This window comes from Eumetopias jubatus, unplaced genomic scaffold (genome assembly GCF_037043125.1).
Source record: "Eumetopias jubatus isolate StellerSeaLion01/CBP00866 unplaced genomic scaffold, mEumJub1_p1.0 scaffold_5, whole genome shotgun sequence".
NCBI classification, from domain to species: domain Eukaryota; kingdom Metazoa; phylum Chordata; class Mammalia; order Carnivora; family Otariidae; genus Eumetopias; species Eumetopias jubatus.
In genome coordinates, this window is record NW_028274811.1 from 84,326,355 (window position 1) to 84,343,582 (window position 17,228).

Genomic DNA, 17,228 nt, shown 5'->3' on the forward strand with positions numbered 1-17,228 from the left:
ATCTTTACTTTATTGTGTCAAATCTCATTTTAACAAATATCTTTCTCACTTTATCACAGCCACAGGAAGTCACAAAATGATAATTGCTACCAAGTCTTCCTTTAAGATGTGTGTCTCCAAAAGATTTATCTTGAGAGTCACAGTCCTTAATACAATAAAATCTGTTTGTTTTGGAGAATTTCACAGGGCAGGATATGCCACTAAACACACCGCATGATAAGAATTGCTCCTTATGGAAGGAGAGAGGTGAAAGAAAGAGCTTCTTGCTGTTTGACAATATGGCGAGCAGAGAAGCAGTTTGAGGAATGGCTAATTCCCCCACTGACATTTCTACATTTTCCAATGAAGAACCAATTCCTAAACTTGCTGGTTTTTTTCAGCTGAGAATCTGTTATAACATTGCTTCATAGAGAAACAGTTGGAAACTCAAGGAGTTTTCAATTTTAGACAAACTGATGCTGCCAAAATTATAATACTCAATAACGGAAAACTTCAATAACATGAAGTGTGCCTAATCCGGTTTTTAAGACATTTAAAAGTCCTGATTATTTTATGAGAAGCCACACAAGGAGCCAAATACACATTCAGCTAGAGAAAATATCGCTAGCCAGTGCCATCTTTGGGGGTGAAGTTATTTCTCCTCTGGCATGAACAAGGCAATTTAGCGTACATATTGAAATTAGATCATTCTAATTGATAATTTCAGATTAAAGATAACCCCATCCTGTACAGATAATCTACTTCTCAATTTATTTTTACAGGAAATCCTGTAAATATCTAAAACACTCTTATTTCGCTTTAATTATTTCAAAGTCCTACACAAGTGATAGATATACTATACAGGTTCATATGGAATAGTTTTCACTTTTGAAAAATAGTGACTATTCTAACATTCTTTAATTATACTGCTTACTAATCTTAATTGCCACGATTTCAAAAGACAGTTCCAAAGTGCATCTTGAACAAACAGAAAAGCAATTAGCCTAAATTAATTGCTTTGCTGATGTGATTTGCAGTAGGTATGCTTGGTGGTTTTGAAACTCCTGCCAGTGCTTTCACAACTTGATGTTCTGATGATTTTTTAGCCTATTTTTGCACCAGAGCAATTAACCAGATAATTGTTGTAATGTGAACCTGGCCTTAATCAGTATGTTTAGGTTCACAGTAGCAATTAACCAAATATTAAACATACTTTAAAGAGCAGCACTTAAAAGTGCTACAAGAAGAGTTAAGGAAAAACTTGCAATTTTTTTCTCAGACAGCCATACTTTTCTCACCAAGAAGCAGAAAAAAGCTGTAACAGACTCCTCTGCCTCTTTTCAATTAACACAAGGTGTCATTACATAAGAAAGGCAAGGGAAGTTGCTGGTTCTTCATTTAGAAGTATTCCAAAAACCCTATTAAAAGGGCAAACCCAGTGATTCAAAATTAAAATCCTATTTATTGTTCAAAAAGGGAGGCTATGGCTTTCAGATAAATAGCATGCAATACATAAAGCAAGCTCTACCTGAAGCCAGACAATGACATTAAATCCTCACCTTATTACATATCAACTTTATTCAGAAATAAATAAATCTGGAAGAAAGAGGGCACTTGAACCAATTGCCTGGATTTCAGCCAGAGTTTAAGCCAAATTTAAAAGCAGATTTATACGTCCTACAAAAGCAGCATTTATAATTCTCTCACTATGTAGGTATTAAATTACTTCTCTGAGCTGGGCCCTATGCGAGGTGCCAGGGGCTGAGATGGGGGCAGGGGCCCAAGACGAAGACACAGGCCCTCCTTACCAGGAGAGAAACTCCTACACAAAACATTATGCAGCCACAAAATGATAGATGCCACCTACAGAGTGACTGCCGCAGATTTAGCCAGACAGTAACATGACACAGACCTCATTACAACCACCATTATTATTTCATCTTTTCTTTAAAGATAAACTCCCATTCAGTTTAAGGGAAACTGTCAGTAGTGCAACTATAACTGTTAATGAAACAAGTTTGCTCTTCTGACTTCAGTAAGTGAGGAGTTATCTTATACTACCTTCAATGAAATATTTTATCAGCTGGGAAATAACAGACGTAAAGCCCTTCCATTTTCATGAGGCAAAGGGCTCAAGCAGAAAGTACTCTGTCATTCTTCTTGTCTTCACGTCATGATGTCTTCTTTCTTAATTTCTGAAAGGACTGTCACACAGAAAATAGCCCAGGCACATATGTGTCAGCTCTGCCATTTTTAATTATTACCAATCAAATTCCAGCAGTTTATCCTCTGGTTAAACATGTGTGTACCTATCTTCTAAAATATTTCTTTATGCCACAGTTCATAAAATATTTTAGGCTGAAGCAAATCCCTTGCACTAAATTAATAACTAATCACAGGACATATTTATCATCTCAAGCCTTTTACAGGAAAATTGTCAGATTTAATCACCTTTCTCATATTTTCACTATTTACTGGGCTTCATTTATCATACGTTCAAAAATTTTGACAATGGCGAGTTATTTTAATTACCATTTCTGGTTGTGGATTAAGAATAAGACAACTCCCGGGGGAACTGGAGAAGGCAGGAATGGTCCTAAATTCGTCCAAGCAATCAATAAGTTATTATCATTTTCATCAATAGATGAAGATTTTTCTTCACTGTTGGCAATTTTAAAACAGGTTTGAGGTTAGGAAGCCTCCAAATCCATGAGGATACAGTACTGCATTCATCATCACATAAAACATGTCCCATTCTTCCCATAATCTGATCATGAATTCTGATTTCATACTATGTAAGACACATGTTTTTTTAATCTCCCAAACAAAATGATTAATATATGTTTACTCACATTTATATTGCCTGAAAAACACTAAGCAGTAGCAGCATTTAGAGTACCACATCCAGAAGAGGTAACAATATAATTCTATAGGAGCTCTGTTAATTATTATTTGTAGAAATGTTTACTTATGTATTATTGCTCAACAGGAACGAAAGACAAAGCAGAAATTTAAAATTACCATTATATGTTGGAACTACCACAAAAATTCACATTACTCTTTAAGACAAAATAATGTGAACATGGAGAACCAAAAAGACAAATTCATCCACACCAAATCCAGCTTCCAAATCCCACACAATTGGAGTTAAAAATCAAAGCAAGCTGAGACATATACATCTCATATATATTTTCCCTTTCAAGGGATTTTATTAGATTAAATACTCCGGATTATATATCAATTAATATTTCCTTAAAAATGACACTTAGTTACTAGAAGTATTGAAAGAACCAATATTCAATATTACTGTGTACCAAACAAACAATGAGAAAGTTCCTTGAATTTGAATGCACTAAAAATTTCATCTGAGGATAGATGCATAAATCATTTTATCAGAGAAGCTTTACATTTTATACAAAAATATCATCAGCTATTTGAAAAACCACATATACTAGGGGAAACTGTACAATTTAGTTATAGCAATCATATCTTACCAAAGGTACTGAAACCTTCAGTATAGTTAACTTCCTTCTTTTTAGCTCAGTGACAACTTGCTCAAAGTATATACCCAGTACTCTCCTTTACTCTGCAATGATTAAGTATTTGCTACAACTGACAGGGAGCATTTATAGATAATAAAATATCTACAAAAATAAATCTGTGTCAGAAAGACAAATATCATATAATTTCACTCATATGTGGAATTTAAGGAACAAAAATGATGCACAGAGGGGAAGGGGAGGAAGAATAAAATAAGAGGAAAACAGAGAGAGGCAAACCATAAAATAGTCTTAACTATAGGAAACAAACTGGGGGTTGCTGGAGGGGAGATGGGTGGGGGGATGGAGTAATTGGGTGATGGGCATTAAGGAGGGTACTTGTAATGAGCACTGGGTGTTATATGCAACTGATGAAACACTAAATTCTACCCCGGAAACTAATAATACACTATATATTAACTAACTTGAATTTAAATTTAAAATAATAATTAAAAAATAAATGTGTGTCATCATATGCTTAAATAAATGCCTATTCAAAGATCATTTGTGAAATTCTTTTGGATACCAACTATGAACCAGGCATGGTACAAGACACAAAACTGGGCAAGACTTTCTACTTTTCCTCAAGGAACTTAGTAAGAAATGAAGAGTATTTACAATTGGGGTGGTTGGGGAAAAATTGCTTTTCATTACAAAATTAGCTATTTTGAAAATCTACAACTCTATGTAAGATATCCAAAACTTGTCACCTATCAGGTATCCCACTGGGAAAAGAGAAGGTAACATTCTAATGATGTTTAGGATGATCAAGCATAGTCTGATGCCTGAGGCAGGATGACCATGTAATTTATCGCCCAGACCAGGACACTTTGGAGCACAGAAGAGAACAGCCCAGCACAAATACCAAACCTGACAGAATTTCAAAATAACAAGAATAGACCAGAAATGACATGAGCAAATCAAGATATTAGGTCATTCCAGGTCTGAGGTAGAATAAGGTACTGAGAGAAGATGAGCCCTTCGTGGTTAGAGCTCAGACTTTGAAGACATATTAAAATAGGTTCCAGTCTTGATTCCACCAGTAAATACTTGTGAGCTACCTAACCTCCCTGGACCTTAATTCTTTCATTTGAAAATGGGGTTAATTTTTTCCTCAAGGTTGTTGTAAAGACTAAATGAAATAATGTGTGTAGACACTTAGCACAATGTATGGCACAGATTATAATAAATGATATAGCTATTATTAGCTATTGTTATGATCCTTAGTCCAAAAAACAAAAGAGAGAAAATATTATACTCTCTGACCTCTCTACTATTATAAGAACCAATTAGGGATTGGTTGGTTGGTTGGTTGGTTTAGTGGGCTCTATGCCCAACAGGGTGCTTGAACTTACAACCTCAAGATTGAGGGTCGCATGCTCGAACAACTGAGCCAGCCAGACGCCCCTAGAACCAATCATAGTTTTAAAGAGAGGGTCCTTCTGTAGAAAGATGCAGAAGACATATTTTTACAGATGGTTTGAGAACCTGAATAGTAGTTACTCTAATACCATATTATTCTTCCAGGGATGGTCTTACAAGTAATTGTAAATAAAAAAAAGAGTGTCAAAAAATATGCCAAGCTTAAACAAGTGTCACTAGCACAGAAAGACTCCACCCTGTCTCTATAATTCCCTCAGAACTCAATAAAATCTTTCTTACTCTTTTTGCAAAGATATAAATAAATATCACATAAAGTATAAAATTATGCAGTAGATTACAAGAATAAGCTAGAACTCAGTTTTACAAAAGCTCCAGCTGACCAGCCCAGCCACATTATTAGGTACCAAAAGCATGCAGACAGACTTCTCCCCGTTCTACACAGGCAGGACAGTGCTGCTATAAACACCACCACGGAGCTGCTTCCAAAGCCAGTGTTATTTTTGCCGCCTCTTGATGTCCAAGTTTTCAGACTTTTATTAGAGAAAATTGTTCAAACTCCACACTCAATACTCCAAGGTGAAAAGTATTCCTCTCCTCCAGACCACTTAACTTTAATAGAAAACAAAATATTCTCAAACTCAAATTCAACTATGCCTGCTGGATTTAATGGATAGGTTTGTCCCCCTTGGGCAATCTTTAAACCTCAGTCTCTAGGAGAATTAAGTAATATTAGGGGATTGAAATGAAATAAAATTCTAAGTCCACTGTGACATGACATTCACAGGAAGACGGTAGATTATCTGCCCAGTCCTCGAACACTTATAAATACAATATATAGCATATGTTCACAAAACAATTCTTGGAAATAAAACACAATGGGCACTCAGCAAATAGTTTATATCACCAACACCTGCTCAAATCCTCTCTGAACTTTATTTCTAAATGTCACCGTTTTTTATTGAATCAACGGAAATTTGAAAGAAGAAACAGAATAAACATCCAGAGAAGATCAAGGGAGTTAGAAAAATCTTTATAGAAAGCCTCATTGAGTTTTCCATGAGCCAGGGCACTGTCAGTCTCCCTGAAAGGGGTGGTGGAGTAATCTGTCATTCTACCACTTCAACCCAAGTACACCTAAAAGACTAGGAAGGGTTATACACAGAAGAAGAAAAGAGAAAGAATAGTGTTAAGATTTTTCTTAATGCTATCAACAAAGAAATCATGAGTCAAATACTGCACACTGGAAATAAATTCATTTTAAAATAAATAATTTTAGGGGCATCTGGGTGGCTCGTTAAGCGTCTGCCTTCTGCTCAGGTCATGATCCCAGGGTCCTGGAATTGAGCCCCGCACCCGGCTTCCTGCTCTGCGGAAAGCCTGCTTCTCCCTTCCCCACTCCCCCTGCTTGTGTTCCCTCTCTCGCTGTGTGTCTCTCTCTCTGTCAAATAAATAAATAAAAATCTTTAAATAAATAAATAAATAAATAAATAATTTTAAATCACAGCCTTGAAGTTGGAGGGAAGTTTATAAACCAGCAGCTCTCTTTGTAATTCAGAAGACTTTTGGATAACACTCTTGTTTGAAAACTAAGTGGAGGTGTCCATTTTGGATGGCAGTGGATGAAAATAAAGTTTTTAATTCATTTTAAGCTGAATTCTGTCTCTTGTTGTAACTTCCACCCATTGGCCAAAGTTCTGATATCTAAAATAATGAAGAACTAACGTAGGTAGACCAATTAACTATTATCTGTTAATATATTTTATCAGACTCCATTTAAAGACTCCATCTGTTAATATATTTTATCAGACTCCATTTAAAGAGAACTCCAATATATTTTATCAGACTCCAAAACAAAACTCTACATTCTTGATTTTGGTAAAGGAGAATTCAGTCTGTCAACTGGGAATAGACAGATAATACAAAAGAATGTATCATGCCCAGTAGGAATGATGAAGGACTGGAGAATGGCCAGAGAGAACAGCCTATTCCTCATCCTGGAAAGAACGGGAGTCCAGTGTTGCTAGATCTGCAACTTCTCCAAGAGGAAGCCCAACTTCAGAATTTTATGCAAACTATTCCAATTTTTAAAGTGTTCGCAACTATCTCAACTTTTAAATATTCTATAGGCCAACCAAAACAGCTTCACGGACAGGACTCAGCCGTAGCCCACACGTTTGCAACTTCAACTGGTCTTATCAAAAAGCTTTATTTTAAGAGAAAATACCCATAGTTATTATTCCAAACACCAGTACATATAAAGTGAAATGGCAACATATTATAAATGCTATTTTATATTTGGAAGAAACTGGTCATAACAGTTTAAGATTTATAATTTTCCAAATTTTAGAATGTCCACTGATGTAATAGCTCTCTTGACATACATATAGGATTCACACAACAAAATTAACTCTTTAAAGAAATTGTCCTTAGTTATTGATGTTCAACAAGTTTAATATTCGATTTTTTTTTTTTTACTGCAAATTCAAAGAATAAATCGCTAGCTAGGGAAGTTCGACTAGTTGGCAACATAACCTATTTTAACAACCAGCCTGGTATTTGTTATGTTTTGTAACATTAGCTGATGAATGCTAGAGAAATTTTCATTTCTCTTATATTGTTATCCTGATTCATTAGCAAGCATCAACAGTTAATGAATGGATCATATACTTGATAATGGGTATGTAGATCATGTGATCCAACTTTTCTCAGGACTAATGTTAAAAACTGAAAAATTAATTCCTTCTTTGATCGCCAATTAAAAATTTTTAAATAGCTTTTGTAAAGATCTATTAGATTTCATTTAATTCTTCTTGGCAAAAAAGAACAAAAGAGCCGTTATACGTCTATCACTAAAGATGTTCAGAACCATTCAGTTTTTCACATTATCAGCTTGTTACATCCAAAGCAGGCTAACTCTGTGCCAAACATACAAAAATGATGAAGACCAAATTGGATGTGAAATAACAAAAGATTTATATCAAAGACAAATAAACATTTCAATAAACTTAGAGTCAGAGACAGTAGAGGAGATGTAACAACCAGATGTTTAATTTAAGTCACTGATAGAAATAGTCAGTGTCCTCTGTTCATAAACCCCTTGGATTTTATTTGTATTCAAAAGCAATGGTAAATGTCAAATGACTACTAGACCATCCTTCTGAATACAAGAAAATATCACGCTGTTTAACTCTAAACACAAAACATGCTTTTAGAAAAACAAAGATAAAGAACAGCATGTCTTAGACACATCACTTCAAGAACCACAAAATGCTAAAAGATACCAAGAGCGTAATACTAAAGACCTTCAATTACTACATATTTTAAAATTTTGAACTTCAAAAGAAAGTTTACAGATAAGAACTTTTAAAGTCCAAGATAAGTCTTATATCTAAAGATCTGACTATCAAAGTGTATCTTCGTGCAAGGAATTCTTTCTCAAAGCCAGCAGCATTAAACATTGATCCCTTTCATATGTGCAATGTATAAAATAACATCTAAGGTTTCTCTTATACTTTTACTATGAAAGAAAGAATAATGATATTACTTTTAAAAACTAAGAATTTTACATAGAAATGTTAGTTATGTGTGAATCCCAACTATGAAATCAAAAAGTGACCCATCAACCACCATTTGCTTTTTCTCGTTTGTCCTCCCCCAGTTTTTAAGGCAGCAATGATGGAAAAACACATCGGTTGGCAAAGCCAAAGAAAAGTCATACAAATGGTCTGCATTTAATAGGAATAGTATGACCTTCCACTAAACAAAAGATGTTGAAAGGATTAAAAGAGAACACATGTAAAGTGCCTATCAATTACCTGGGCAATAAAGGTTACTTTCCTCCCCTCTATCCTTCCAAGGCTCACTATTCTCTCACTCATTAAGTCTTATGTCACCTCAAGAAAGCACCTTTGAGAACAGGAGGGACTCAGTGTCCTAGAGTCTGAGACACAGTACCAAGTATTTGGTAGGGGGTTAATAAATGCTTCCTGATTTACTAGAGGATAAGAATAACGAACAAATGTAAAACCCGCTAATTGATAGGCTAAATGCATTAGTGCATTCCAGTGCCCTCTATATGAAAGGTGACTAACCCATCTCAGCTAAGTGCTGAAATTATAATTAAGTCTGACGGGAAGTCCTAGATTTATACCAATATAATTACAAATATTACTTAGCTTAGTGATAGAGTATGGCAAGAACAATGAGATGAGTAATTTAGATGATACTGCAAAGTGGGTTTTAATGTTTGAAACTTCTATTAACAGTACATAGGATAAGTGCAAGGAGTGTAATTAAAACCTAAAAGAGTCTGATTTTTAAAACTCTACTGCTCAGCCTCATTAAAATGCATGTTTTCTCAATTAATCCAAACTTTTCCATTAAAAACATAAAAATACACTTTGATTCCTTGCAAATAAATCTCTACAGTATATATATTTAGGATCAAATACCAAATAACCATCAGAGTTAAGTAGGAAAAAATTATCAAAATAGCAAGAGCTTTGAATACACGACGCCTAACAAAGGGAAGGAAAGACAAAGTGAGGGCTGCCCACTTTCTCATTTATAAATACTTATGACTAAACAAGCATTTGAAGAGCTAGAAGATTAGAAATCCCTAAATATCTCTATTTAAATGATATAAACCTAAGCAAAATGTTTACTTCTTAGAAGAAAACCCTTCTAATCATATATGGACCGCTTCTTATTTACCCCTGTATTCTCTAATTACTGATTCTTCTACATATGTCAAGTACACAGAAAACTATTGTGGAATAAAAGGCAATCATTTTCTTACTCATTTTGTTGGAGAAACAGTTTTTTCCTTTTAATTTGATACATTACTAAGCGGTTCATCTCAATATTAAAGTAATGCAAAACACCATAGGATAATGTTTCCTTATGCACTTTATCTTATTAGATGTTACAAAACACTTAAAAGATTATTTTAAGTTGTCATCTAATCAACTGTAGAAGAATGTTGACTATAGAGAAAAATTTTATTTTTTTAACTTTTATCAATTCTCTGTAGATTTTGTCAATGTACTTTATATGACTATTACTCAAAGCCAATAAACACCTTTTATAAATGATGACCATATGACTAGATTAGAAAGTTTTTCAAGAAAAATTTTACTAAGAAAGAGTCAAGTCAAAGGCTATCATATAATCATAAGAGTCACGTGGGGTAAGTTAAGAAAATGTCACTAGAACTTAAACATAATTGGAGAAAATGGAGTCCATATAGCTTTCATCTTAAGTCCAAAAGGAAACTAAAAGAGGAGGGGGAAACTATTTTAAATTTAAAGCATTATCTGACACAAACTTAATAAATCATTGCTCCTATTTATGAAAAATCTTTAAATCTAAATAGGTTCTAATTTTAGCTGAAATAGTACTTTCTATTTTGAAAGCAAAATATTTTGGGGGGCTTATCTTCAAAAAGAAAACACTTACCCCTAAAAGTCCCCGTGCAAGCATCTTGTCTCATGCCTATATTTCAGAACCCACCTCAGTTAATCGACAGTACCGAAATAGTGCTACTCTGTGCTTGTTTTCATTATAAAGAAGTCTACTCTCAAGGGTTCTTTCATCTTTTTTCTTACATGCAATATTTCAAAGAAAAATGGGTTCATCACTGTTTATAAGAAGAAAACTATCCATTTTACACATTTTTACGCTATATGTTAAACTGTCTATCATATGACTTCCATTTCCAAAACAAACTATATTGATACAAAGAACAAAATATCATCCTTTAGAAAGGATCTTGATGCATCTCATGTTTGAAATGGTTTCTTAGAATCATTTTTCTTGACAAGTGAACAGCAAATCAACCACAAAGTTGCAAAAATAGTAAAGTGACAAATAAGCAATATACCTGGTTGGGTGACAAAGAAAAATTCAATAGACTACTGTTGTTATCGCTGTTTAGGCAAACATTTGAATCAAAGTGCATAAAACCTTGTCAGAAATATGAGCAATGGATGGATGAAAAGTATACAGCTAGATGGTTTTCAAATCTTAAACATATCTATTTTAAAAGGCATGGCTACATTAAATTTTCTAAAATTAACATGCCTTGTCATAATGATAATTAGTATTTGGTCAATGGAACACAGGTTTCCTTCTGGAAAAGTGTTTTTAAGATGTTACAATGGTTACCTGTCATTTATGATCCAGTTCAGACAGAGATTGAGAGAGCTAAGATTTTTGCACCTCTTGACAATTTCCATCACGGTTTCATTATCCAGTTCAGTGATATGACGTAGGTCCAAGCTGGAAAGATTTCGTAGCTAATGAGATAAATAAAATGAAAGATGAGAAAGGTAAATGTTATATTCATTCTCAAAAATTATATAGTTTATTACAAAGTAGACTATCACCATGCAATATTCAAAATAGATAATATCTAATTAAACTCATTCATATAATATTTTACATACTAAATTAGAAATGAATGCAGACATCTATGGTAAATATATGAATGGCAATAAACATTAAAATCAAACAGATTTTATTAATGTTTCATGAAAATCCAAAAGTTAGCGACCTAATAGGTGGGGGGGGGGCTGTTAAATATATTACATTAAGTACCTACAGTTTGATAAGATTATTCTAACATTGTTCAATTTCGGATATTTATCTTCATGATTATAATGCCACTTTCGTATAGGTTTTCTCACTTTTTAAAAGATGAGATACAAGTAAGTGGTTAATTCAGAGATACCCTGATGATATTTTATCAATGTACTCCAAATTGAACTATTACAGGTGGTGTGTTTCACCATGTGGAAAGCAATATAAAATGTTGTTTAAGCAGTAAAGATTTTCACCCACAACTATATGGTCAACTAATCTTCGACAAAGCAGGAATGAATAGCCAATGGAAAAAAAAAAAAAGTCTCTTCAACAAATGGTAGTGGGAAAACTGGACAGATACATGCAGAAGAATGGAACTGGACCACTTTCTTACACCATACACAAAAATAAACTCAAAAAGAATGAAAGACCTAAATGTGAGACAGGAAACCATCAATATCCTACAGAAGAACCTCTTTGACCTCAGCTGTAGCAACTTCTTACTAGACATGCTGCTGGAAGCGAGCGAAACAAAAGCAAAAATGAACTATTGGGACTTCATCATGATAAAAAGCTTCTGCAAACAATCAACAAAACTAAAAGGCAATCTATGGAAAGGGAGAAGGTATTTGCAAATGACATGGCTGATAAAGGGTTAGTATCCAAAATCTACAAGGAACTTATCAAACTCGACATCCAAAAAACAAATAATCCAGTTAAGAAATGGGCAGAAGACATGAATAGACATTTTTCCAAGACACTCAGATGGCTAACAGACACATGAAAAGATGCTCAACATTACCCATCATCAGGGAAATACAAATCAAAACCATGATACCACTGCACACCTGTCAGAATGGCTAAAATCAAAAACACAAGAAACAACAGGTGTTAGCGAAGATGTGGAGAAAGGGGAACCCTCTTACACTGTTGGTGGGAATGCAAACTGGTGCAGCCACTCTGGAAAACATTCCTCAAATAGAACTGCCCTATGACCCAGTAATTGCACTACTAAGTATTTACCCAAAGGATACAAAAATACTGATTCAAAGGGGTACATGCACCCCAATGTTGACAGCAGCATTATCAACAATAGCCAAATTATGGAAAGAGCCCAAATGTCCATCAACTGATGAATGAATAAAGAAGAGGTGTCATATATACACAATGGAGTATTACTCATCCAACAAAAAGAATGAAATCTTGCAATGACATGGATGGAGCTAGAGTAGATTATGCTAAGTGAGATAAATCAGTCAGAGAAAGACAAATACCATATGACTTCACTCATACATGGAATTTAAGAAACAAAACAGATGAACATAAGGGAAGGGGGAAAAAAGGAGAGGGAGGCAAACCATAAGAGACTTGTAACTACAGAGAACAAACTGAGGGTTTCTAGAGGGGAGGTGGGAGGGGGACAGGCTAAATGGGTGATGGGAATTCAGGAGGGCACTTGTTATGAGCACTGGGTGTTATATATAAGTGATGAATCACTAAATTCTACTCCTGAAACCAATATTACACTATATGTTAACTAACCAGAGTTTAAATAAAAATTTGAAAAAAAAAGAAAAGATTTTCTCCAGGTATCACCTCCTCCATTTCTCTATTTTCTCTTCTTTCCTGAAGCTTCCTCTCTTCCCCTGATGTTTAGTCTCCAAAGAAAATTACTAATACTATTTACACAAAGATGGCAATTATCTTCTTCAAATAAGCTATTTTTGCTTAGTAACATGCAAAGAATTAATCTGGAGGCAAGTGGCAAACCAAGTAACACCCCTTCCAAATATGACTATGCCCTAACAGGTTACTTATATGCAAACCAGACTTCGCAGATGTAAAAAGTTATGGATTCCCAGGACGCCTGGGTGGCTCAGTCAGTTAAGCGCCTGCCTTTGGCTCAGGTAACGATCCCAGGGTCCTAGGATTGGGTCCTGAATTGGGCTCCTTGCTCAGTAGGGAGTCTGCATCTCCCTCTGCCTGCCTCTCTTTCTCTCTCTCTCTGACAAATAAATAAATAAAATATTAGAAAAAAATAAAATAAAGTTATGGATTCTGAGATTGAGAGATTATCCTGGATTAACAGGGTAGTCCTAATCTAATTATTGGGCTTTATGGGCAGACAACCTTTCCCAGCTAAGTCAGAGGGATGTAATGGAAGAAGATGCAAGAGACATGTGAATTGTGAAAAGGATTCAACCTGCCTTGATTGGCTTTGAGTATGGAGACAAAGAGCAAGGAGCTAAGGAATGTGGGCATCCTCTAGAAACTGTAACAGCCCTGAGCTGAAAGCTAGTAAAAAAAATAGGGACTTCAGGGTGCCTGGATGGCTCAGTCATTAAGCGTCTGCCTTCATTAAGGGTTCTGGAATCGAGTCCCACGTCGGGCTCCCTGATCAGCAAAGAGCCTCCTTCTCCCTCTCCCTCTGCCTGCTGCTCCCCCTGCTTGTGCTCCCTCTCTCTCTCTGCCAAATAAATAAATAAATAATCTTAAAAAAAATAGGGACTTCAGATGTACAACCTTAAAGAACTGAATTCCATCAAAAACCTGAAGAAGCAAGAAAACAGACTATCCCCTCGAGCTTCCAGAAGGGAACACAACCAAGCTAACACCTTGATTTTAGCCTGATGAGCCCTGTGTTGCACTTCTGACTTATGGAACTGTGGGATAATAAATTTGTGCTGTTCTAAGCTAGTAATTTATGTCAGCAATAGAAAACAAGTACAGGGCATTTCTAGCACTGTGAGGGAGTTTACCCAGGGCTGGCCAGTCTTTTCTACACCACCCTCAAATCCTTCTGTAGAGGGAGCAGGTTAGTCCTGCAGGAAGCTGACCTGCAGTTGTAATCCAACCCAAAGGCCTCAGAGAAGTGAGACAGCCAAGTTCCACCCGAGAGTTAGTTGCGCTTCAACCCCAAGATAAGACAAGACACTGGAATCTCCCCTGCCACTGGGCCAGAGGGAAAGAAATGCTCTAAAACAGCACTGTCCCAGAGAACTTTCTGATGATGCTAATGTTCCATACCTCTGCTGTCCAATATGGTAACCACTAGTCACATGCAGCTACTGAGCACTTCAGATGAGATCAGTGTGAGGGAGGACCTGAATTTTTATCTTATTTCATTTTGTTTAGTTTACATTTACTTTTTCTATCTGTGTGTGGCTAGTGGCTACAGCGCTGGACAGAGCAGCTCTGGAGAAGTGAGTCTGCTGGGCAGCACTCAAATCCTCTTTTCCAGCTCGGCTCACATAGGAAGAAGCAACACAGAGAGCGCTCCTACAGAGTCACTACCCACTGCTCCCCAGTATATGCTGCAGAACTGAGGAGAGAAAAAGACATAGCTAAGAAATGAAATATGAAACTGGCCACAATAGCACGTAAAGTCTTTCTAACCGAGACAGCAAGCATCTATACACTAAGGGCTGAATTCAAGTTTTTTGATTACTGATTCAATCTCATTACTAGTAATCAGTCTGTTCAACTTTTCTAGTTCTTCCTGATTCAGTTTTGGACTGTATGTTTCTAGAAATGTATCCATGTCTTCTAGGTTGTTTAATCTGTTGGCATATAATTTTTCATAATATTCTCTTAGAATCTTTTGTTTTTCTGTAGTGTCAGTTGTGATTTTTCCTACTTCGCTTCTGATTTTGAGTCCTCTCTTTTTTTCTTGATGAGTCTGACTAAAGGTTTGTCGATTTTGTTTATCTTTTCAATGAGCCAGATGTTGGTTTCATTGATATTTTCTTCTTTTTTTTTTTTTTTTGGTCTCTATTTCATTTATCCTTGCTCTAATCTTTATTAGTTCCCTCTTTCTACTAGCTTTGGACTTTGTTCTTTTTCTAGCTTTTTTAGGTGTCAACATCCAAAAGTCTTTATTACTGTCAGAGATATACTCATCTGGAAACACATAAAGAACCAAATAGCCTCTTTGAGTGGCAGGTGCTGGATGGCTTGCTGGGCTTATGTCCTCATAGACCTACTCATATCCGTACAGCCCTACTCATATCTGTACTATACAAAATCAGAAATATGTAAAATGGACCTTAGAGATGCTGGAAAATACTCTGAAACATGACTATTAAGCCTATGAATGTTAAGGATGAATTTTGCTATGTGTACCCATATGCATATGTGAACTATCAAATATAGCCATGTATAATACATACATAGTATCACTTTATTTTCCAATTATTCTTTATTATAGTCACTAGGAGGACACAAAATCATAAAAATTTTACCCAGCCACATAAATATTTCCTACACATGTATATTTTGGGGGCTAGCACAGCTTCTGACACAAAGTTTCTATGTGAATTCTTACATAGCTCTTAGCTTCCTTCACTGTAAATTATCTTTATCACAACACTGTGAATGTACTTAATATCACTGAACAGTACACTTAAAAATGTTTAAAGTGTAAACTCTAGGTTATGTACATTTGACCACGATAAAAAAAAAAATCACTTCATCAACCAGGACATAGAAGGAGGCTGTAATAAATTTCTGTAGGGAGGAAAATTTAAAATTGTTTATGCCATTTCGGTCCCCTCACATTAGGAAAGATAACTGAGGACCAAATGGTTTTGAATAACTTATCAGAGTTCAGATGATGGGGAGAGAGATGTTAGTAAATCTAAATTATCTTACAGCTGTGGGGAAATCCAAAGACATCCGCTACAACTCATGGAAAAGCAAAAAGTAACAATTCCCAAAACTATCTATATATAATAAAAACTCTAATTCTAGTTGACTGACTCTTTAACTTTTAGAAATTCTGCATCCAGCCCCATTCTTCAATGCAAGGTGGGTCAGAAAATGACACTGGCCCACTTTTGGCTGATACTGCCCTGTTTACTATCCATAAATGGAACATTTCTCACTCTTCCAATGGAGCGCAAACTCATACATGAGGAAACAGATTTACTTTGGCTCTCACAGGTAGCAATCTGACATCTTGAAGAGTGTTTTACTCTTGGATTCAATTAAAGCTCACTTTATGATCAGGTGACAGTCACTGACTATGCTCATGTGGCTTTCCCTATGACTACTTTGGCCAGTTCAGCATGAAATCTGACAGTATCCAAAGGCAGTTCCAGGAGGCAAATTCCTGGAAACCAGCATTATTACAAGACATGTACTGAGCTCCTCTATGGGACGCAGCATTTTTATTGAAAACTCTACAAACAGCTCTGTCAAATCCATCACATTCCTTCCGTTGCTACAGGCATGTCATAATAGCGCCCTCCAGGGTTTCCTATAAAGCTCCCTAAACTAATCCTTCATAGTGTGAAACAAACAATTACATTTAGGAAACTGACATTTTAATTAAGCTTACTTTCCTTATCAATTCACTGGTAGTCTTGGGTTATACAAATCACATAGGATCTGAATAAACAAAGACTTACAATCAAGATTTCCTAAATGCTTCACTCTAATTTTTAAACCTTTAGTAAGGTATTTTAAAAGAAACCCAAGTCAGAATGTAGACTGCAGGTAATCAACTTTCAGGTTAATTCTTCTTTTATCGAGACAAAATATTATTTATAACTAATTCAGGTTAAAGACTAAAATTAGTCAATGATTGGTACAGCCATGTATGTACTTAAGTATAAAATGAGACACTAAAATGTTACCTAGGAAACAGAGTCTTGAAGGATTATAAAAAGACCTCAAATGGCTTCCAAGTTCTCTTAAGACCCTGGAAAAGTAAAAAATTAAACAAAATCTTCAATTGTGCAGATT

General features: G+C 35.4%; 1 protein-coding gene across 4 annotated transcripts in view; it reads right to left on the bottom strand.

The window, feature by feature from the left end:
* Window positions 1-17,228, bottom strand: part of FBXL17 (F-box and leucine rich repeat protein 17) — a 503,490-nt gene that overhangs the window by 303,583 nt on the left and 182,679 nt on the right. For all 4 annotated transcript variants that reach the window (XM_028102730.2, XM_088023422.1, XM_028102729.2 and 1 more), the window contains one exon: window positions 11,067-11,197. In XM_028102730.2, coding sequence (XP_027958531.1) covers window positions 11,067-11,197 — 131 coding nt within the window. The remainder of the gene's footprint in view (window positions 1-11,066; window positions 11,198-17,228) is intronic.